Raw genomic sequence first — 23,874 nt, forward strand, 5'->3', positions numbered from 1 at the left:
GATCGAAAGGACCTTCAGCTTGGCCTGAATTCCCCTCCGCTCTGCAAAACCCAAAGTCAATCCCTCCGTTCTATTTACTGCTTTGGACCTCTGTCTGGAGGCACTCGCAGTTAGCGAGGAGCGAGTCTGATTTCATAGAAACTAAGAGGAACTTTATAATCAGCAGAATGGCCAGTGTCTCGCAATTAAAAAGTGGTTGTCGGTCAGAAATGAAACATTTGCTTCACAGATAAGAAGTCATTTTGATGCTCTTGGGCTGGTGAGCCAGAAAATGATTCACATGGGATGGTGGCTCCTCAAATAGACTGCCTGGCAAATATTGAATTTAAAACTCAGGGTTTTCTAAAGCTCAACCTGAGGCCAGGAAGGGACCTTACAAGGGGAGATTAGATTTTTTTTGACTGGCTTTGGTTACAGCATGTTGATGAATTCAGTATCTCACAGGAGACACACCCGTCAATAAAAAACAACAGCATGAAAACAATTTGTTTTCTGTATTAGTCAGAAACTATAGTTTGTAGAAAATGGAACGATCATGGTTAAGAGATGATTTTCCTTGCTCTGTTTGACAGCTCTTTCTGTCATTACATTGAGAGTGTGGAGGCCCCGATGACAGCGTACTCGAGTCTGTTTGTTTCATTTTGCTGATAAGTGATTTGAGCTACAACTGTCTTTTTCGGTGTCTCGGTTTGTCAGCTTTGTCCTACGTCAAGTCAACCGTTCACGATGCTACTACGTGTGGTTTTGTCACTTTGCAAATGTGTTATTTGCACATTCACTCCTCTGTCAGTCTATAAGTACTTTAGTCGTTTTCATTCAGAAGGTTATTTTCAATTTATGTATATTAATATTTGTTCAACTATCTCCAGATTTTCTCTTAGAAAAGATGAATGCACAACCTATTCGGTTACGCTCCAAGCCTGTGCCAAACGTGGTGTTCAATTATTACACGGTTGTTTTACAGGTAATGATGCAATGATTTAGGTGTCTCTTTGTTCTAGTATAATCTGCATGTCTTTGCTTTATCTTTTATGTCAGTTTGAGCTTTTCAGGGAGAATTATGTATATTATGACGTATTATGGCCTGTGCGGGGATGGGAATGAGTATTTTTCAAGGTGCTGCGGAGAATAAAGTTGAAAGGGAGAGAAGCAAGAGATGATAATTGGGTCATTTCAAACCAATGGGACATGAATGCGCCATTGGGCTTCTCTGACTGTCTTGCTGCCTCCTTCTCCATAAATTGCTATGAATCAGGACAGCCCATAATACTAGGTGCTGTAAGGCTAATTAAAGTCCCCGCCTACTTCCTAAATGGACAGACAACTGTACCTGAGATGTTTTGAAATGCACCTGGCATCTCCCAAACAACCTTCAATGCAGAGGCAATCGCTATAGTGATAACCAAAACATCTTAGAAATGTGCCCTTTTTGCCCATCTTCCCCCCCTTCCCAGTTTATGCAAATAGTCTTTAATAAAAGCATGCTCACTCAGGGGCCTCAGGTACAGGCAGGCATGGGAAGGTCACATTGTAGGGGAAATTATTCTCTTCACGGCATGGTAATGAAAGCCTTTTTTTTTTTTTTTAAGGCGAGCCAGCTAGTTTCTGGTCCTCCGCTCTCTGCTGCACTGCTGGGACGATATCTGTGTTTATTTACACCGTCCGCAGCAGGGCGGCCGGCAGCTCTGGGACGGCCCTGACAAAGTGAGCTGGTAACTCATTGCTTGTCAGGTTGGGGTAAAAGCCAGGAATTTGAAATTCAATCAGGTATCATTGTGTTTCGATAAGATGCTTCTTAAAGGATTTGGCATGTCCTGTATCCGTTTTGTGTTTTTGGTGAGGTAATTGGGATCGACAGTTTCCCATTGGAGTGTAAAGTAATGCTTGTTTCAATTTTTACACGGGCATAAAAAAAGCTATATGTAAGCCAGCAATCACATTCCAAGCAATATGGTTTTGCATCAGGGAAATCCGGAAAAGTTTTATGTCTCCAACTAAAGGACTTCCAAAAGCTTTCACACATGATGAACAGTGCCTCCCTGCCCACAGTGAAAAGAGGGAAGGGGGAGGGGGATTCAGTTGGAGTTGGTGTGTTGCATTTGTGAATGATTTGTTAGGAACAGGCCTCACTATTTCAAAGGACCTGAATGCATCGATCCTGTCCCCGATGAGCTGACACCTCGTGTATCGCCTGAAGTCGTCTCCTCTTGAAAGGCTGTTCCAATAAGAGCTCTGCATCAGGGACAAACCCTATCGTGTTAGGAAGGGAATATATAGACAGAGGGAGTATAGATATGCTTTTAAAGCCAATTCTTACCAAAGTAATTTAGACCAAAGGCTAACTCACCTGCTTTCTTCCAAAGCCTTACAACCATATCAGACGCTGTCGTCATAGAGATCTTTTTACAATTTAATGCTCTACAATTTTAGGACTGATCTGATCTTTTCTAATTATTTAAATGCTTTTTCCAAAGGTTCAAAAAGTGGTTCATCCAAATATATGTTCACCTGCTGATGAAGATGGCGTATTGTACTTTAAAGCCCCGGTAAAGCTGTAGGTCGACCTTGTGTTGGGATTGCTTTCCAAGGTCACAACTTCACTGTAATGTATTGGGGTATGGAGTATTTAACTGGTATTATATTAGCACTCTCAAAGATAAAAGACTGATAATTGTCATGAGCGGCTTCATTAAGCACTTTATTTTCCCAAGAAGGTGGCGCCTTTTTTTGGCATCTCCAAAGCTGAATCCCTTCTCTTGAGCTTGAAGCCTGAGTTATGACGGTATGCCAAACACGTCTCCGGCATCAGAGTAACCATATGGTTGTGCACAGCCATTAATCTCAGGCTGGATGTTGACTGTTCCCGTTTTGCCCTGTCCTACCCAACTTATTATCCCGCTCCTCTCACTTCCTGTTGTAATAACGGCTGCTGACCACCACACAGATGGCTGTCAGCCAGGCGAGGCCAGCAGAAGGGACCTGTCGACCCCTACACCCACACACACAACTAAACGAACACACACTTCCTCTGTCTTCCACACAATGACAAACGCCAACACACACAGAGCGGAGGGCGTCGGAGAGCGTCCTGTTCAATGACAAATTGCAGCCCAAGACAACAGGCCCCGGCGTAGCACTCCTGAGGGACTCTTGAGATCTCTCACAGGGTGACCCAGTTCCATCACGTCTCCCCCTTCTCCCTCTCTCCTTTACCATTCCCTTTTCCGTAGTCCTGCTGCATTCACACGGACCCTGCATGGGTTTTATAGTTGGGTTGTTCACTTCTCATTGCAGTGTCTCAATGTTATCTCCCGGGTCGAGTCAGAGCTGAGTGAAAGGTCTGCAGCAGACTCTCTCTATCGCCCACTCTACAAGCTCTATTAAGAGCCAACATGCAGTTCCTCTCATTCCCCCCTCGGTCACTGGTAACATCATTTACCGAAGAGATTAAAAAAACAACAACTGGGATTTATCCCTCAGTTCCTTAATTCACCCTATTTTTTTCTGCCTTAACAGCAGATAGCTGAACTGCAATGCAGCATTGCCAGTATTGGGCATTAATATTAATGTCCGCCCATTTTGCCCAGCGTGGCAGGGAGCCTGTCAATCAAAACTTTTATTGAAGGCTCCTTACACCAGCAAACACCTGCCGAGCTCTCCAGTGCCTGCTTCCTACAGCAGAAGGCGCCACTGAGCGCCTGTAGTGTTGCAGGCCTGCAGTTATTGGCCCGTTGTTCAACATATAGGAGATATTCCCAGCCAATCCAGATTGCACAACTGTTATACATTGCACCAATTGGAGGAAGAAATAGGCACAGAAAGAACAAAGGCTTTATGTGGGACGTAATGGATACTGTTAGTAAAGAAAGGAAACTGCATTCCTGCACTGTCTATCAGAAAGCTGTGTTTAACCACTGGGAATAAGTTTAATGTTACAGCTTCAGGCAGGAGTCTGATGTGGCAAGGTCTTTTCTTGAATAATTTGCTTGTTTAAGTCTCAACTCCAGCCCGGTGGGAGAGCCCCTGATGAAATTACTCAAAAGTCCCCCCTGAGATGTAAAATGTACAGTGCGCACGCAAATAGCTCTTTCGTAACAAAGGCGACACATTCTGAATGTGAGATTAGGCGGAGAGGGTGCGGTTGCTATCACATTTAAGCAGTGCTCCTCTGCATTAAGTGGTTGAAGATGGCTGCAAGCAATGCAGGTGTGTGTGTGTGTGTGTGTGTGCTCACTGAGAGGTAGAGCGAAGAGAGCGAGGGAGCCTGGGATCAGTGTGCTGCGCTGTTCATCACTGCAGCAGTACACCAGCCTGGATCTCTGTCCATGCAGAGGTGCTGACTGCCCCCCCCTGCTTCTCTGGCCCTTTTTCTGCCTTCCTCAAGAGAGTGTGCTGATGATGCTCTCTTTCATTACCCAAGGAGGAGGGAGACAAGCTGTAGGTTTAGCAAAAACCCGCAGGGAACCAGCCGTCCTGATTACCTTCGCTTGCCAGCGCGTTGCTTTGCATTTCTGTCTTTCCCAAGTCTTAATAGTTCACAGTTTCCATTGATCCTGCAGACTGTGGCCTTCGTGCTCTTTGCTTGAGCCCATTTCCTCCCCGTACTGTCTCAGACTTACCTCTCTGGTGTTGGTTAACACTCCAGTGCTCGCATGGGGGGCTGCTCAGCCATATCAAAGTTAGAGTCGGCTGCCTCCTCCTTTTGTCGCAGTTCAAAGATATGCCCTGCATGATTATTCAGGGTTAATCAAGGTCAGAAGTGTTCCCTCCAGCCATGCTGCTTTAGAGCTTATTGAAGGTACACTGTGTACTAACTACAGAAGAAGAAGACGGTTCAGGGACGGTCTTGTTTTGTATTCCATAGCATTTCCACAAATTGAAGAGTTGTGTTCCCTCATATAGCCCAGGATGATGCACTGTTCATACACTAAATTACAGATGCATCTCATTTCAGTATGTGCCATATGCCTGGATGTGTGTCCGGGGGCTAAAGCAGAAAGAGTAGGGTGTAAAATAAAAGTCAAACGCTGAAGCTTAGGCGAAAGGGTGTTACCTCACATCTATTTTAATTACAACAGTATTACATAAAACCAATCCGTTTTTATTTTTTACTCCCTGCTTATTCGTTGTTTTAGGGGATTTTTGGATACATTATAATGATTTTTTAATAGTAAAACAGTGTATTTGTCAATGACGCTGTGAAAGGTGACAGTCAGCCCCCCTCCTCCCCACTGTGACTCCCTCTCAGCCTGTACAGTAGTCTCAGCAGCCTCTTCTCTCTGTGGCATCCTCTAAATGACCTTCAATGGCACAGAACTGACGGGCTCTTTTCACCACACCAGGCTACTTCTGTTAAACAGCACTGTTAAAACAATAGATTCCCCCCCCCCCCCCCCCCCCACTCTGCCTGGTTCTACCCCGGGAGGTTATGCAGCTAGATCTTGTGTAATTACCATGTTGCCTCCCTATGATGGGCGCTTCTGTGCATCTGTGAGGTGAAAGAAGAGGCTTCTGTTTTTAAACGGAGGAGATGGTAGGGGGGGCGGCTTCTCTAAAATAACACGCTGCTCTTGTACCGCTCAAAGCTTGATGTAAAAAACACTCTCCTTTGGAAAGCAGCTCCTCCCTAAGTTGATTTAGTATTCTTGTCCCCATGTGTGAAAATGGGATATGCTCTGCTGTAAAAGTGTGTTGGAAAATGCTGCGTCTCAGCGGTACACACATTGCCATGTGTTTAGCAGTTTGTGTCTGGCCCCCAGCTATCACACACAGATTCATTCTGACAGTTTACATCTTAAACTACCACATTGACTACCCTTCCTGTACCTTCATCGAGCTTTATTCTGTCATGCTTCTCAGCTCAAACACTCACTCTGTTCCCCGTCTCCTCTGCAGTGCCATGCGTGTGCTGCTATCTAAACTGCCGAGGCCTTGGATCGTAGACGAGAAGAAGGACGACGGTTACACCGCACTGCACCTGGCTGCCCTCAACAACCATGTGGAGGTGGCTGAGCTGTTGGTGCACCAGGTAACGACACACACACACACATACACACACACACACACACACACACATACACATACATGTATTCAAGCTTTTTAGTGCATGCTACAACAGATTGACTCTATTAGAGACTATTTTTCTTTATTAGCCCAAAGCGTAGCCTGCACCAGCTCAGCCCGCAGTCCTGGCTCTCCCTGACTACAGAACATTAAGAGCAGCTTCCCCTGCTCTCCCTGCAGCCAGCAAGCTGTAGAGCAATTTAAACTGCTATAAGTGCCATTTCTTTTTATTGAATCCATACGGTTCACAGAGCCTCCAGGGGGATTCTTTAGTGCTGTTGGGCCATCATATCCCCCCTCCTCCTGCAATCATAGGTTCATGGTCTTTTCCCTTCTGAGATTGCAGGTTTAGCTCTCTGAAGGGACGGGAGTGTACAGCAAAGTCACCTGTCCAAGCGAGAACTGGGTTAATTAGGATATGGTGCAAGGCAGCCACGTTGCTGCAACATTCCAACGCATGAACGCTCGTTCAGGCTTTCCTTGCAGCAGGGGCGGCCTTTTTCTCCCAGGTCCCTGCAATGGGCTGGATTGCAGTGATGGCTCAGCTTTCTATTCAGAAATTGCACCACACTAGAAGGTGCACTGCAGATTCCCTGCCAGCCAGTCAGCCAGCCAGTCTTATTACTTGGGGATTTCACACAGTGCCTGATCACAATGCCTATCTCCCCTCCACATCTCCTCAGCTGAGGTGTTCGCAATTGGAAATGACAATCAAGTGCAGCGTTATTGTAGGATGAGTTTTTTTGTTTCTACGCTGTAGGTGAGACAAAAGGAAGACTCTGTCATGCTACATATTGTCAGAGTATGTTACAATTTCCCATGTGCTGCACAATTCCCTTTTCACTGAAATATTTTCTCTTGTTTGTCTGCGTTGATCACTTGCCTGTGTATTTATGAGCACATACAGCTCCGGAAAAAAATGAAGAGAACACTCCAAATGTTTCTTAAACCTTTATCTCTACATGTATGGCAGTCCAGTGTCTGTTGAATTCCAACACAGAGAACAATTCTCAGTAGTTTATAGAATACAATTAAAAAAATCATTTCACTGAAAGACATACCTATAACTAATAAAACTGCTGAAGTGGTTTCCGGGGGCTGTATGTGTGATTCATTTTGTTGGTTTTTAACATATACACATTTGTTTTCCTTCTCTCCTCTTCACACCTCCAAGGGAAGTGCCAGCTTAGACATCCAGAATGTCAACCAGCAGACAGCCTTACACCTGGCAGTGGAGCGTCAACACACCCAGATTGTCCGGGTTAGTAGGGCCTTTTTTTCCCCCATATGCTTCTTTAGTTTTTTCTCCTCTCAATTTTACTTCAGTCTGAAGGTTCTGTCTCTGGTAATCCCTCTACCAGTCCCTCAATGTGGACTACACACAAAGCGGAGTAGAGCAACATCAGTGCAGTTCATATTTAATTCACACCGCTGGGTGTCCTGCAGTGGAATGAAGTCCTTCCTCAGATTGATGCTGTGTAGGGAACCCGCTCTCCGAGGCAGTGTCTTGGTTAGAGTCTTTTGGCGTAGTATTGGATTGAGATTGCCACGTTGCCATCTTGTGGACTCAAGAAAAAATGCACTCCATAATTGGGGGCCGCGAAACACTCAGGTAGTTCCAGGCCATCAGCAGACTAATAAATCATTACTGTGGCATTTGCATTGTAGCATAAAATGAAAGTTGTTTTACAGTTATTGCTACAGTTCCTGTTTGACTGGCACTTTGTGTTTTATTTATGTGTTCTTTTTCTTCACAGCTGCTGGTGCGTGCAGAGGCCAAGCTTGATGTGCAGGACAAGGACGGGGACACACCACTTCACGAGGCACTGCGTCACCACACACTGTCTCAACTGCGACAACTCCAGGATATGCAAGATGTCAGCAAAGTGGAGCCCTGGGAACCTTCCAAGAACACAGTGCGTATACATCCATTATTAGGCTCGCGGTTCCTCCATGATCAGTCGTTTACCCAGGTCAAGGTTCCTTCAGGTGTCATACGGCATCACAGCACTGAATCAAACAGCCTTGTGTACGTGGATGCAGTTATCACAAGAAACTGAAAACATCGAGGTCAGGGATTAACATCTCGTTATCCAATAGGTTGACGTGATTCAGTTAACATTTGCACCCTAATGCAGCGTGTTGGAAGAACTTCAGTCTAGCTGCTATTGATCTACTGTCCTTAAAGGCTCTTTAAAATGCTGAGTATACATCTTATAAACTCGTTCTATTACTCTTCTATACCTGCTTTTTCCTATTGAGGGTCTAACCAGACATAGGCAGTACACTATGAATCACCCTGAGGCAAATGAGAAATAAAACTGGTGTGAATATGTTTGCCGTTTCCACCCTAACCCTGTGTGTAGGACAGAATAATGCAACTTTAACAACGTACCAAATGTTGCAGAGACGACCTGTCGAAACGTATACAGAACACACAAGCTAGACCGAGAAACATTTCAAATATAGCATGAGAATGAGTTTGCAATAAGCATCTTAAAGGTCCCCTATTATGCAAAATGCACTTTTTGATGCTTTTTATACATAAATATGTGTCTCGGGTGTGTAAGGACACTCACAGTGTCAGAAAATACAACCCTCTCTGTTTTCCTCCTTACCCACATCTCTAAAAACGGGGCTACAAACGAGCTGATCCAGATTCGCTTCGTCATAATCGAAATGTGGGCTGGCTTTACATTAAACTCCTGGCAACGTCCCGCCCACATGACACGTCCCAACCTATCGTCCGCAATATACAGTCGCGAGCTGAATCGCCTTCGCAGTACCTCCGTGTCTCTGAGCGGGATGTCTGCAGGAGGGACTTAGAGTTGTTGTGTGTATATATAATACATATAATGTCACTGTTCTAGTGGTAAACACTGAGAAGTGTTTCAGAAATAATGCTTGGTGATGTGGTTTTGAACATCATATGGGGTTTAATCACGGCAGAGTTTAGCTGAGTATCTTCTCCCGGTAGAAAACTATCACAGAGGAGCGAGAGCTGCGTGATGCTGCAAAGGGGCGTGGCCGGCTTCAGCTCAGCACACATTTAAAGCGACAGTCACAGAATCAGCACTTTGAGCAAAACCCCTTACAGACAAGTTTTGTATAGATATGGCCCTACAATATATTGTTCAAATATAGCATAACAGGAGACCTTTAAGTACGTGATTAAGACTTAATACACAACCAGTGCTGAGAGTATTATCATGTGATGCTTATGATTTAGGGTTGTCCTGGCAGCATTTTGCAGGAACTGTATGAAGATCAGTACGTGCCTGATGTTTGAAACCGTATGACACTTTACTGTTAGACAGGACCTCACTGTTCTTTAATCTGGCGCATCATTCAGCACGAGCGCGAAGCAGCCAACCAGCTCGCTGCAGCCTCTCGACCGGCCTGAATGACTCTGTCTCCCCGTAGGGCCAACAGGGCCATGTCAGACCTGAACCGTCTCCATGTTAACACCACATCACTAATCCCTGCAGGGATGGGTTTCAGGCTGCAGGGTCTCGCTGCACACTTCCCTTACCTGTCACCTTCTGTCTGCCTCCCACTCTCTCCTCGTCTCCTCCGCCTCCTCTCTCCTGTCCGCCTTCCTGCCCTCCCTGGTTCCCCGCGGAGGAGCGGAACAGACAGACAGCAGGCCTAATTGAGATATGTGCGGTTTGGTCACCCTCCCATAGCTCTCTCCCCCCCCCCCCACCTTTCAGGATGAGAATTGAATTAGCCGGCCCGGTGGCTCCATCAGCAGGGATGTAAAAGCTACTGGTTGAAGACGATCATACATGGAGGGCCCAAATTGCTGGAGAGAGACGGGTTTGAAGCTGGGGTAGGCGGAGTGAGGCGAGGCGCTGGAGGAGGGAGGGAGAGGCGGGACAGTTAATGGGATTTTGGGTGAGGGTGAGGTGGTTACACTGCCTGACAGCCATCTTAAGGCATGTCTTTGATTGGCTAATTAATGATAGTACTTTGGCACGGTCCATCTGAATAATATCAATATCAGGACTCCCTGCTCCTCTTGCTCTGGAATGGTTTTAAAGGCCACTGTGGGAGGTTAAGACGAAACTGTGTACCCACTGGATCAACTTGAAGAACAATATTTCATGTAAAAAGTGCCTGAAGGGTGTGTCTGTCTGTCTTTCTGCAGTTAATCATGGGCCTGGGCACCCAGGGAGCGGAGAAGAAGAGCGCAGCATCCATCGCCTGCTTCCTGGCAGCCAACGGAGCAGACCTGACCATTCGTAACAAGAAGGGCCAGTCCCCTCTGGACCTGTGTCCAGACCCCAGCCTCTGCAAAGCTCTGGCCAAATGTCACAAAGAGAAGAGCAGGTAAACATCCCTCAAAGGAATGCTTTGACATTTTAGGAAATACACCTATTTGCTTTCTCTTGCCGGGAGTTATACGGGAAGATCGATAGCACTCTAATGTCTGTCTGTTAAATACGAAGCTGGAGCCGGGAGGCCGTGGGCTGAGCTTAGTGTATAGACTGGAAACAGGAAGGGGAAAAAAACTTTTCTAATGTAAGGTGATGGCTTGTTTGTGGGTTGAAAAGTAATCCACCAACTGGCATGCCTGAAGCTTAGAGGGGGTTATTTGCTAATGCTGCTTATTCATGCAATAGCTAAGACTATATAAGATTATGAAACCTGTTTAATGTGTTTTTATTTAGTTAGTATTTTCAGATTGAATGCCGAATAGCACACTGACATTCCAACTTGAATCAATCTTTGTCACACAGAGGTACTAAAAACTGATGATTTCATAGGAATTATTTGTTGTTTCTAAGTATATTCATGTACAAACAGTACCTGTAACACCTGCTGAGCAATAGAAAGAAGCTCCATCTCAGAAAAAAAATCATCAAACGACCTTATTGATTTCCTTTCTTTGCGAAACATGTTTCATGTAGGGCCGTGTTTCCTCTGCTCTGCCGTGTTCTGCCTCTGTTCTCCTCTCAGTCTCTCTGTCTCCACCTATATACCCTTCCCCATGCTCGTAGTCTCGTCTGCTCTCACACACGGTTTTTTCTCTTGATGTTCCAGTGGCCAGGTGGGCACCCGCAGCCCGTCTCAGAACAGCAACATCGAGACGCTCGATGAGTGTATGGTGTGTTCAGACCTGAAGAGAGACACTCTGTTCGGGCCCTGCGGACACATCGCCACATGCTCCTTGTGCTCGCCTCGGGTCAAAAAGTGTCTCATCTGCAAGGATCAGGTCCAGTCGAGAACTAAGGTATCAGAACGACTATCACCAGTCCAAGGAATTGATACACCATCTAGGGCGGATACTTTTTACCGTTTCTTTGGTGAATTTGTCCCTCCACAGATTGAAGAGTGCGTAGTGTGCTCTGACAAAAAAGCAGCCGTATTGTTCCAGCCCTGCGGTCACATGTGCGCTTGTGAGAGTAAGTTCCCCGCTATATTTTAGCAGAACAAAACTTGTAAAGAGCGGACGTTCCCGTTCATGTTTTAACCGTATTTCTTCTTGATTTCCCCAGATTGTGCCAGCCTCATGAAGAAGTGCGTACAGTGCCGGGCTGTTGTAGAACGCCGCACCCCTTTCGTTCTGTGCTGTGGTGGGAAAGGTATGGAGGATGATGCCGCTGATGATGATGATGATGATGATGATGATGATGAAAATGATGATGATGATGATGATGATGATGACCTTAGTGAGTGAATCTTCCACACGTTCCCTTTTAATTCCCTTTTTTATTTTTCCTTCTTTCTTTTCTATTTTTCCACTTTTCTTTTCAAAATATCTGCTTTAGCCGTGTTTATGTTTTGCTTTGTCGCTGCCTTGCTTATGTATTTTAGTCCTTTGTTTGCATCATTGATACATTGTTTTGTTTTGACTGTAGTGTTAGAAATGTGTAAATTAAGTCCATATGTGTAAATTAAGTCATATGTTTGATTCAGTTAATCTTATTTTCCAAACTGTTTTCCACTTCTGGATCTGGCATGTTTCAATCATTGTCTCCATTGTGATCATATCATCTTTTGTAGCGTCTAGTCTGATACGACAGTGTCTGAAGCCAGTGCTTGCCTACCTTGTCTAAAATTGGCTAAAAAGATCCTCCAAAAGGAGAGATTTTGTGTTTCAGATCATAATATTTCTGAAAGGAAACACTAAATCTTGCAGAGCTTCACTTAATGGTACATTTAAAATCATAAACACAGACAAGCTGAAAACATTGTTCTATTCCTGTGGCCTCTAAAAGTTTGACTAATCACAATTTGTGAGCATATGTTCTCATAATGATATATATGAATATTAATAACCACACTGAATTATAATGCCTTCCTTGCAGATCATTTGAGTTTTGGAATGATGCATTTTTTTAAGAACACCTGACTTATGCTTTTCAGTTGCACACAAAGCCCTAAACTGTCCGATGAAATGTAATGTAGAGTCTAAATGTATTTATTTTTAGTTAAGTCACACTCCCATCTTCTTGTCTCCAAGTCGAACACAGTGTTTTATTGCCCATGACGTTCTTTTAGCGGTGCATCTCACCAGTGGTTACTCCGTGTCTTCCACATTTTTATGTTGAGTTAAAAGGGAAACTGTTGTAAGTTCACTAACTTCATGTTTACCCCTGTATTAATTATTACACATCCCTCCATGTGTCAGCTTGTGTTGGCATGCAAATCTTTACTTGCAGTCCGAACAGGCATACACTCATGCAAGGGGCAGCATTGATTGTTTATCTCCACTCCCTTCATCCCAGTAACACTGACCGTTGATGTCTGCTACAAAAAGCCAGTCTATTGCACGAAAAAATCATCCGCCACTTTGATTATGTTGACTCCCTACTTCTCTGATGTAGCGCAGGCATTAGACTCATGCTTTAGCATTGGCTGATGGCAACAAGAGAAAGAACCACGTGCCGCTATGCTTTTTAATATTGATTCCACACAAAACAAACTCTATTTCCCTTTATTTCCCTGATTACTGTTTCCAACTGCTAGCTTTCTCTTTAAATTCTTTCTCTGGACCTCCCTTTGAGGCTGTAGTGAGTAGTTTCAGTCCCTAGGCCAGCTGTTGAGCTGGTGAGGACGGCCCCTACTATAACAATGTGACTGGTTATTCCCAGCAGGGAGCTCTAACTCTATGGCAGGGGGATCGCAGGATCTTGTCCAGCCCAACAATCTGGCTCTAAGTTGGTGTAAGTATACCTCTATGATCCCCTCCCTTTAAAGAACTCCCCCAGTGCTGCCCTGGCCCCTCTCCCCCTCTCCCTCAATCCCCCTCCCTCTCTCTTTCAGTGACACACACACACACACACACACACACACACACACACACACACACACACACACAGTATATGCTGATGTCTGTATGATGCAGTAGTGCTTACAGCTCCTCAGGCCAGCTAATTTTTGTTGAATGCTCTTATAATTTATTCAGGCAGTTGGACTATCCTGTCATGCATCCCGTGCTCCTACACTATACTTTATCCTGAGCCTGTTTATATTTCAGATAATAATAAAGTATGCATTTCTGAATGAAAGTCCTTTTAAAGATGGATTCAATGCCAACATAGTTCGATCTGCCTTCAAAAGTTTATGCTTTTGTGATCTATTCTTGTTTACAAATCACATGTTTAAATAGAATTTATCCCCAGCTCATTCAGATTGGATAGTCGGTGTGGCTTCATTTCAGTTCAATTGACCATATAGTTTATCATTATGCGGAGTTAAAGTTTGATGTGGCCACGGCGCAACCTTCTTATTTGTTCAGTCTCTTGGCTGGTCACTGACTTCCATTTCTCCCTCAACATGTCGCTGTGCTGTTGCGTCCAAACAGCCAGCGGAAACATCCCCGCCTTGCAGAGAGACAAGGACAACACCAACGTCAACGCCGACGTACAGAAGCTACAGCAGCAGCTGCAAGACATCAAGGAGCAGGTACTGTAGATCAGAGGGCGGCTAGTAAAACACAACTGACTTTAGTTTTCATTTTGAAATCCGAAATACTGGATTGATTCTTTGATCATAAAAGAAGAAGATCAATGCCCAATGCTATTTCCCATATCCCTTTTTTTTGTATTAAACTCACACACAAGGCAAATCCTCACATTTATGACACTTAAATCTAAAGCTGTTAAAACATTGTTTAACCATAAAGAGACGTAAGATCCAGGTCAAAATCACATAGTTCTTACTGCAGCTGCTTTTATTTATACAATTGGGATATACTTATTCGTAATAACATCCCACCTTGACCCTCTTGTTGATATGAGTCCGTATTTTGGAATTTCAATGTCTCTGCGTCTCAGTCGACTGGTTTCCTATGAGCTGAGCATTTTGAGTCATATAGCCAGTAAAGCATTCGGATTCAGTAGGACACCCTGGTATATATGGCATGCTGCATTAGAAATATTGGGACACACCCCAGCTGTGGCTCGTGAACCATTAGGAGGGAGTAAAATATCATATGTAATGAAACCGATGTATTGTATTTCTGAAAGTTAAACTGACTTTATCACAACACACGTGATCTGTGATTGCAGACGATGTGTCCGGTGTGTCTGGACCGGCTGAAGAACATGATCTTCATGTGCGGCCACGGCACCTGCCAGCTGTGTGGGGACCGGATGAGCGAGTGCCCCATCTGCCGCAAGGCCATCGAGCGACGCATCCTTCTTTACTAGACCCCCCCACCCCAACACCCTCACCCCCCACAGACTTTTTTTCTCTTCTCTTAAAGCTCACAGCGTCCACGCCCGCAAAGCCACAATCACACCAGCTGCTGCCGCTGCTCCGCCATCCACACAGCACCGGGTCAGCCAGCTAAGGGCGTCCTCAAATGTCTTATTGGACACAGCAAATGCTCTCTTAATGGTTTGATTGTCTTCAGATGGAATTTCTGTTACAAGGAAAAAAAATACAGATTGACTCTCATCAGTTTTTGCTGTTCTGTCGTGTGTCCGCACTGCAACAAGGAAGATGCTTGCTCTCGGTTTTTTTCTATACCTATCTTTCCCCCTTCTCGTTCTTTTTTCTGTGTCATTTTCTCAGTTTTTACTTGAAAGTTATTTTTCTCTCCTTTAGTCTATGTTGGCTTCTTTGGCCTCTTAGTCCTGGATATGAACTGTTTCTGGAACAGCTCTGAGCAAATTCGTCAGTGTAGAGGAGGTGATGCAGAGGTCAGCTTGTTACCTTTGATGTAAAGTCTCACGCATCTGTCCCAGTCATTGCCAGCTGCCCTCGACTTTTATTGTATTTTTAAATCTTTATGCACGTGTATTGGTATCGGAAGCTCCAGATGTGGATTTTAAGTACTTAATTTTTCACAACAGTATGGCAAGTTTTTTTTTTACACATTACTATTTGCTCCACTTTAAGGTTCAGTGAGTGTTTTCGCTTCATGTCTGTGTTCAGTTTGGCTGTTGTGACACGCTGTAGGCCGACTGTCCTCGCAGTTAAAGACCAGTCGTGGCAGTTTTGCTCAAGAAAAGCTGAGTCAGGGTAAAAGCTCTTTGCTGCACTGACTCTAGAGGTCCTCTTCTGCTCAGTGTTAAAACACAGGTAGAGTAACTGCTAGGGAGCACACCACACCTGTACTTTGTTTACAGAGGTGTACCAAGACGGACCGCTGCGGTGTAAACACACACACACACACACACACACACACACACACACACACACACACACACACACACACACACACACACAGAGCTTCTGTCCAGTGATCTGCCCCTGTTGTACGTGTTTGTTGTACACACAGCTCCACACGGTGCAAACACTGCTCTATCTCGTCACAACTTGATGTTAAACTGTTAAGACTTGGCGGTATTGTCTGACAAAAAATGCACAATTCAACGAGCATTGCTAATTTACCATTGACGACTCTGTGCCATTTGCTTCCAAAAATCTTAAAGTACTTGTATGGGGATAAGGTGCTCTTTATCTTGTATTATGTTTTTAATTTAAGTGTATTTCCTTGATCTCAAATGGACATTTATTAAGCTAGAGAGTGCAATCTATTAGAACACTAAGATGAAAATATAGAATAAATTATTTTGTATTGTTGCCCAAAAAGATAGGATTTATAGGTTTCTCTGCCTTCCTAATATGTAGCCTCAAAACCTCTCTAACATTCTGCTTTGATATTAATGTTGAGACACATTTTTGATGTTTTTTCTGTTTGCTTTTTGTTGGCAATAGCTTTCTAGCAATCATCCGTAGAAGCATTTTTCTCTAAAATAGGTCTCTGTAAGCCTATCTCGTTCTTTGTGAAACAGAAAAAAAGACATTTTGTTGTCAAAAGTGTCAAGTATCTTTTCACCAGTGTTTTATTTGGGAGGAAAGCTAATGATTTTTTAAAGACAGAACTTGCCTTACCTCTTTTAAAAGGCAGTTGCCCATGTGGAGACTCAGCAAGATTGCTAGCTTGCTCCGCTATGTGGGAATTTGCAAACGCATACAAGCATTTCCCCCCCCCCCTCTTTTACGACTGAAAGTTACTTTTTTGAGGACAGTTTTGATTCCTTTCATTTTTCATGATAACACTTTAAGCTAGAAGCACTAATACGCTTTATGGTAGTGTTGTCTTGTTATGGTTGTTATGAAAAAGCCTATTTTGTACTTTATTTTCAATACCTGTAACTGTCCTGTTGATTATGTATCAGTAGTATTTCCTTTGGCATGAATGTTTGACATATGCAGTACGACATGTATCATGGAAACCGTTCAGTCTGTATTGCTAATTAAGTGCTTTTAAAAACAATCATATAGCTGAAATAAAGTTCTACATGAACCACGGGACATTATAAGGGCTGTTTGTTTCTCTAGCTTCTACCGCTTTGTCATTCGCTTGTTTTTTCTTTTCTTTCCACGTCGAGCTCAGATGTAGTTAGCTTTTTTATAAGCAGCACATTAGCATTTTGTAGCTTTTCTCCTGCTGTGCAGCGTCTGCCTCACAGAGGAGACAGGGTGGCAGAGATGGGAGGTGTGAGGTAATTGAAAATACTAACACCTAATAATGACCCAGCACCAGCGTGTGATAGGTCAGCTATGCTAATCAAAGAGGAGTTAAAGAAAACCCCAGGAAAGATGAGAAACACCCAAATAGAGCAATGCATCTTCTCCAGTGAGCGGTGACAACCCCCCTCTCATCTCAAGAAATTATGACCAAAGGCCGCTTATGTTCTCGCTCACTGACTAGTCCATTCATAACCTGGACATCTTTGGGCCGGCTCACGTGCAGCAGCAGTTTGCAACCGCTCATAACAAGACATCCATCATGCTGTCCCCCTCTCGCTCCATCAGTGACTGCAGGGGAGACTCTGACACCTTTTTATTTCTTCTCAGATCTCTGCGACTTGGCACACTCGGCTGTGGTCTGGTGTTATGTCTATGGTGTCATTTTAAAGTCAAGTACCTGTCTTTAAAACAATGGGTTTACCTGTTAAAGTGATAGACAGGGAAGTGAACGGCAGCCGCTGCTGGCTTCTTTGTGACCAATCTGGACAGCAGTAGCTTACACGTTTCAAATTTCACACATATTATTACTACAGCATTCAATGATATACTGTTTTTGGTTTGTTTGATATAAGATTGCCTAATTTTACCAATTTGTTAAATATGTGTGCTTAACTGTTGGAAATGTCCATGTTTTTGTTTAATAGCTAAACCTATTTACATGGACCTCCATTACTCACTACTTAACACTTCAAATCTGTTTCAGTTTTATTTCAAAGTTTGCTTTTTATTTTGAATGAGGTCATGAACCTTTCTTGGTGTAGAAAGTAAGAAGCCAAGTGTTAAATGTGTCGTGAGACAATAATCCTTATATTTGGACCAACTTCAAATCTTGAAAAATTGGGTATACTTTTGTTCAGGTCAATGCTTTTACACTGATTTCAAATTTAATGTACACTTGACTGAAATGCAATTCAAAATGTATGTTCAACATCAACCGACAAATAAACCTAACATGCTGTTTGCAATTTATTAATGCTGTAGGTTTTGCTCTGGCCTTATAGACCCAGCAGAAACACTTGCAGGATTTTAGAATTAGAAGAAGCCCTTAAACCAGGGTTTCTCCTTCTTCTTCTTCTTTGAGATCTGGCTTTGAAGGTCTGTCAGCTGGGACTTCAAGGAGGATTCTGCTCTCTGCCATTCCTGTTCTTTCATCTGAAGATGAGATTTCAGCACGTCTGTGGTCTGAAGCAGATAAATTCTCCTCTTGGCACTCTTGCTCCTTCTCCTGCATATGCCTTTCAAGCCTTAGTGAGGCCTGGAGGAGGGTTGACTTGCAGCTCTTCCACTGCTGCTCTTTCTTTTGCAGGGTCTGCAATATGTGGTTTGAGGGCTGGGGGAAGGTTGGCCTGTCCTGCTGCCACTTGAACCAGTGCTTCTTTTGCTTCGTTGGGAGGACTTGGCTTTCAATCTGAGACTTTAAGTGACTCTCAGCTTTCTGCCACTCCTGCCTTTTTTTCAGCTGATCATATTTAAGCGTGTTTTTGTCCCGCAGGATGGTCAACCTTTCCTCGTCCAGCTGGGTGCAGTAACTCTGCATCTTCTGAACAGCCTCTTTCAGATTGTCCACACACTTTGTAGTAGCCCGTTTCTGCTCCTCGAGCTGGGCCATGTAGGAGGTCTTGGTTTTCACAGCCTTCTCCAGCAAGGACTTTTTCTCCTGCTGCCAAAGAAAACGATCACTCTTAAGCTGATCTTCAGCTTTCTTCTGAAGCGCAGAGATGATTGTCTCATTTTCAGATTCTTGACCCTTGAGCTGGGCAAGATGGATCACATGCGATGCCTCCAGCTTTGCAGTGAGAAAAGTTTTCTCCTCCTGCCACTGGAGATTATTGGTCTGCAGATCCTGCTCAGCTTCATTCAGAGCGTCCATGAGCTTAATACATTTTGCTTCCAGTTGAGCGAGAGAGGTCAATTTAGACTTCTCTGTCTCCTGGAGGTCAGTGATCTCTCGCTCGAATCTGAGGCGCTCAGTCTGCAGGTTATCTTCTGCCTTTTTTAGAGCTGCTGAAATCTTCCTGGTCTCTGCAAGATGTCTATCTAACTCTAACTCCAGGTTGGCTTTTGACAAAGCCAGCATAGGTTTAATGGCACGGAGCTCACTTTGTAGGACCTCTTTGTCTGCCTTCTGCTGGTCTCTGTTCATTGAGGTCTGCCGCACAAGATCCTGGAAGGTCGTGGTCTCTTTCTGGAATTTGAGGCGCTCAGTCACCAGGAGATCTTTCGCCTTTTTCAGGGCTGTGGTTATCTTCCTGGTCTCGGATCTCTCCGATTCAAGATGGCTCTCCAACTCCAGCTTGGTCTTTGATAAGATAAGATATTTTTATTAATTCAGGAGTTCAAGCAGCAACAGAGTGAGAATGAAAAACAGGACAGTATGGTTTCACACAGGATAATAACATACAATTAAATTAAAATGATGTAGAGGTAAGTAACTGTTGAAACAAACTGTTAAATCAAAATAGGAATTAATGAACATATACTGTATATACCTTTGTGTGCATCTGTCTTATAGCCTGGAGCTCCCTTTGAAGGGCATCATTTTCTGCCGTCTCTTGCTCCAATTTCAGTTGCTGGTCTCTTTTCATTGAGGTCTGCTTCACGAGATCCTGGAGGGTGTTGATCTCTTGCTGGAATCTGAGGCGCTCATTCGCCAGGAGATCTTCCGCCTTTTTGAGGGCTGCTGAGATCTGCCCGGTCTCTGCTCTCTCCAATTCAAGAAGACTCTCCAACTCCAACTCCACGTTTGTTTTGTACAAACCCACCATTGGTTTTATTATTTGGAGCTCACTTTTAAGGACCTCTTTGTCTGCCTTCTGCTGGTCTCTGTTCATGGAGGTCTGCCGCACGAGATCCTCGAGGGTCGTGGTCTCTTTCTGGAATTTGAGGCGCTCAGTCGCCAGGAGATCTTCCACCTTTTTCAGGGCTGTGGTTATCTTCCTGGTCTCGGATCTCTCCGATTCAAGATGGCTCTCCAACTCCAGCTTGGTCTTTGATAAGATAAGATATTTGTATTAATTCAGGAGTTCAAGCAGCAACAGAGTGAGAATGAAGTATGGTTTCCTACAGGATAATAACATACAATTAAATTAAAATGATGTAGAGGTAAGTAACTGTTGAAACAAACTGTTAAATCAAAATAGGAATTAATGAACATATATATACCTTTGTGTGCATCTGTCTTATATCCTGGAGCTCCCTTTGAAGGGCATAATTTTCTGCCTTCTCTTGCTCCAATTTCAGATGCTGGTCTCTCTTTATTGAGGTCTGCTTCACGAGATCCTGGAGGGTGTTGATCTCTTGCTGGAATCTGAGGCGCTCATTCGCCAGGAGATCTTCCGTCTTTTTGAGGGCTGCTGAGATCTGCCCGGTCTCCGCTCTCTCCAATTCAAGAAGACTCTCCAACTCCAACTCCACGTTCATTTTGTACAAACCCACCATTGGTTTTATTATTTGGAGCTCACTTTGAAGGGCCTCTTTGTCTGCCTTCATGTTCTCAAATGCGATCTGCTGGTCTGTGATGGTGGAGGTCTGCACCACGAGATCCTGGAGGGTGTTGATCTCTTGCTGGAATCTGAGACGCTCATTTGCCAGGAGATCTTCCGTCTTTTTGAGGGCTGCTGAGATCTGCCCGGTCTCCAATCTCTCCAATTCAAGAAGACTCTCCAACTCCAACTCCACGTTCGTTTTGTACAAACCCACCATTGGTTTTGTTATTTGGAGCTCACTTTGAAGGGCCTCTTTGTCTGCCTTCATGCTCTCAAATGCGATCTGCTGGTTTGTGATGGTGGAGGTCTGCTCCACGAGATCTTTCTGTGCGTTACGCAACATTGGGCAGATCTTTGTCAGCTTGTCGTTGAGGAACTTCACCTCACTGACACTTTTAGTCAGCTGAGCCTTTAGGCTACATATCTCCTGCTGCATGCTCTGATGCTCAGGTCTGCATTTGACATCCTCTCTACGCTCTTGGAGACCATCGAGGAAGTTTGCCAGCAAGTCCTCTTGTATTTCGAGGAGGACTCTGCCCTCAGACTTACTCTGGGTGAGCCTTGCATCGCTATCCTTCAGTTCAACATGGATTTGCTCCTCAAGGGAACTCAGGAAGAAATTAACAGGAGGCTCGTCCTCACTAGAGTTGAAATCAATCAATTCCATATTTGTTTCTTGCGGGAAATGATCTTTTAACTGCTGTTTTACTGCTGTACTTATGTCTTGCTCTTTGAAAGGCTGGTTGTCAGTTGTGATCAAAGTGGATTCTGAGTTGGTACCTTTGGTGTTTCTCTGCATTCTGAGGTTCTAGAATATCCTTGTTTTCTCTGAATTTCAACTGGAAGTTCCACTCAAAGTTCCTCCATTCCATTTATACATATATATGTATTTATATATATTTTTTATTTTATTTCTCAATGTATTTTCTTCTATCTTGGTTTACTTCATGACTCTTTGTTTTCCTGCCTTGACAAACTTTGAGAGTGGTCTGTTCGTACTGTTACACTTAGCACAAAGTGACATTTTTAATGAAATAAATCTAAAAGGGTTAAACACAAAAACAGGTGGACTAGGCAAGGCAAAACAACACAACACATTTCCAACCTGCATTATGAAATTTGTTACGGATTCACAAGGACCCTATAGGTCTTAACGATACCCTTTATCATCATATCAAAAACACACACCAAATATGCATCGCTAAAAAAATAAGCTAAAGAAACTTTGTCTACCCAGAATGTAACACTGAAATAACTGGACATGTTTGTTTTACTAAGTTATGTCAGTTAAAAGGTAAAAGGTCATTCATGTTGCTATTTTTATAACACCTATACTTAGACTTTATTTTACTCAGAGACCATACATGAAAAAACCATACATTTCTCTCAGTGGACTTTACAGTTTGTACAGAATATGAATATGACACCTTCAAAACAAAAGAGAAGATTATCTATCTGCAAAACATTACATGTTCTCCATCACACTAATAATTATATAAACAACCCATTCACCAATTAAGTTCTTTCCAAATATTGTTTGGTTTATAACCATTACTTTTTTAAATGAGTTATTCTTTTATTTATACATTTTGCAATTTTTGTGGAAGGTTTGAAACTGAATTTCAGTTTCAAACTAACCACATTAAAAAGATGCTATTCAGTCTTTAATGCAATTATTGAAGTTATACAATAAATTCAAAACTATATAATACCAATAATCTCTCCCCTTTTCTACTCTTAAGACTAGGAACTACGTAATGCTTGACAAACGCCTGTAGTGTTAGTAGTTGTATGGCTTGGCACGCCATAACACAGGGATGTGTAAATTACCCTGCAGAAGCTGGGCTACGACCTAATCTATGGTTGCAACTAAGGAGTGTTTTTATTATCAATGTGTCTGCTTTTTTTGTGTCTAAATAGAAGAAAATCCTGGGCTCCAAAATGTTGTTGGAAATCCTTTATTGATGAGTGGAGAGCGGTAAACAGCATATTTATTCCCGTTTTACATCTATCTATTACGTCTATATACTTATGGCAATCAACAATTCGTCACAATATCAGATTTTCACCTCCGTTATTGAAGAATTTACTCTATATTTTGTAGATAAATGTATTTTTGATTTCTTTTATCTCTTTTTTTACACCATCATTACAATAATTGTTGAGTGGGCCATTGAGGCAGGCAGACAAAGCGAGACTGGAACGAAACGGAAATGATTTAAGAGGCTCTGGTCAACAAGCATGATATTATCACGTGTGTATTATTAACATGATATCAATAGGCTGTTTTATATGTTTAATTGTGACAATCCCGTTAAGAATCATAGAAACCATTCATGAATCTCACGAGCCTGCAGACGGACCCGCCCCGCACGCTGACTGACAGGCAGGGTGCTGGAGACGCTGCTATCTCCCCCCCCTCCGGCCTCGGCCTGGTCCTGGGGAGGATCCTTGACCGCCACGCCTGACGCTCTTGCTGCTGGGGGACTGCAGTGTTTGCTGACTGGACTGCAGGGGTTGTTACTCCAACACCGGGGGGGCAGCTAATCCACCGGCTGCCCTGCAGTGTGTGACTGATGGTGGCTCGGCACTGCAGGCTTCATTGAGCAGCAGATAGAGATGAATTGGACCCCTGGAGAGGAGAGCAGGCAACCACGATGAGGAAAATGACTGTCACCCTGCTTCAAGTCTCTGCTGTGATCACTGAGAAGGGTCAGTGAGATCCATCTGCCGGTGGACCCAGCATGCCACGGGGAGAGGAAGTCTGCGTCTCCCCTCAGGCTTTGCCCTTGGTGCTGGTTCTGAAGTTATGACCTGACAAAAATATATATAAATAAATATATAATATATTCACATTTACTGTAGAATGAAGCTCTGACAACAGAGGTTTGACATGCAGGTTTCAGAGCACATCACAAGGTGGCAGTACTCCCAACGACTAAATATTGTAGGTCCCTGCTGTCATAGATGCACTTTTACGTGCGAGGCAGAGGACAAATCAACAAGATTTACAATAAGTCACGCTAGACACATTCTATTTTTGTCTGACCGCTAGTTATATACGCCATCATTCATCTGGAGGTTATTGTTTCAGAGCAGTAAGCTCAGTTTGAAAGAGTTGTTAATCCTCACCTTGGCTGGAAACAGGAAATACAGCAGCTTAAATGCACTACCCAGCTTGATATATAACTTAGATTAAACATATTTTTGATCCTAGGTGTGACTTGTAACTGTATTAGACGGTAATTTAGGGTCTCAGTATCACTGTATGGATTTATGAGGTTTCAGTGGAAAATGAATTATACGTCAGGCATACAACAACCACAAAAAG

The 23,874-nt window shown here is 43.6% G+C and overlaps 1 protein-coding gene across 8 annotated transcripts in view; it reads left to right on the top strand.

The window, feature by feature from the left end:
- mib1 (MIB E3 ubiquitin protein ligase 1) overlaps positions 1–18,027 on the top strand; it is a 50,458-nt gene extending 32,431 nt beyond the window's left edge. Inside the window, exons 13-22 of one of the 8 annotated variants that reach the window (XM_063885979.1) lie at positions 5,896–6,028; positions 7,238–7,324; positions 7,821–7,979; positions 10,214–10,395; positions 11,110–11,299; positions 11,393–11,471; positions 11,565–11,738; positions 13,164–13,235; positions 13,877–13,977; positions 14,583–18,027. In XM_063885979.1, the coding sequence (XP_063742049.1) occupies positions 5,896–6,028; positions 7,238–7,324; positions 7,821–7,979; positions 10,214–10,395; positions 11,110–11,299; positions 11,393–11,471; positions 11,565–11,738; positions 13,164–13,235; positions 13,877–13,977; positions 14,583–14,723 (1,318 nt within the window). In that variant the 3' untranslated portion in view covers positions 14,724–18,027. Of the gene's footprint in view, positions 1–5,895; positions 6,029–7,237; positions 7,325–7,820; positions 7,980–10,213; positions 10,396–11,109; positions 11,472–11,564; positions 11,739–11,883; positions 11,919–13,163; positions 13,236–13,876; positions 13,978–14,582 lie in introns of those variants that run through there. The other 7 variants (XM_063885980.1, XM_063885981.1, XM_063885975.1 and 4 more) reach the window with 7 other exon arrangements.
- The last annotated feature ends 5,847 nt before the right edge of the window (positions 18,028–23,874 follow it).

Source organism: Eleginops maclovinus, chromosome 6, assembly GCF_036324505.1.
Source record: "Eleginops maclovinus isolate JMC-PN-2008 ecotype Puerto Natales chromosome 6, JC_Emac_rtc_rv5, whole genome shotgun sequence".
In the NCBI taxonomy this organism is placed as follows: domain Eukaryota; kingdom Metazoa; phylum Chordata; class Actinopteri; order Perciformes; family Eleginopidae; genus Eleginops; species Eleginops maclovinus.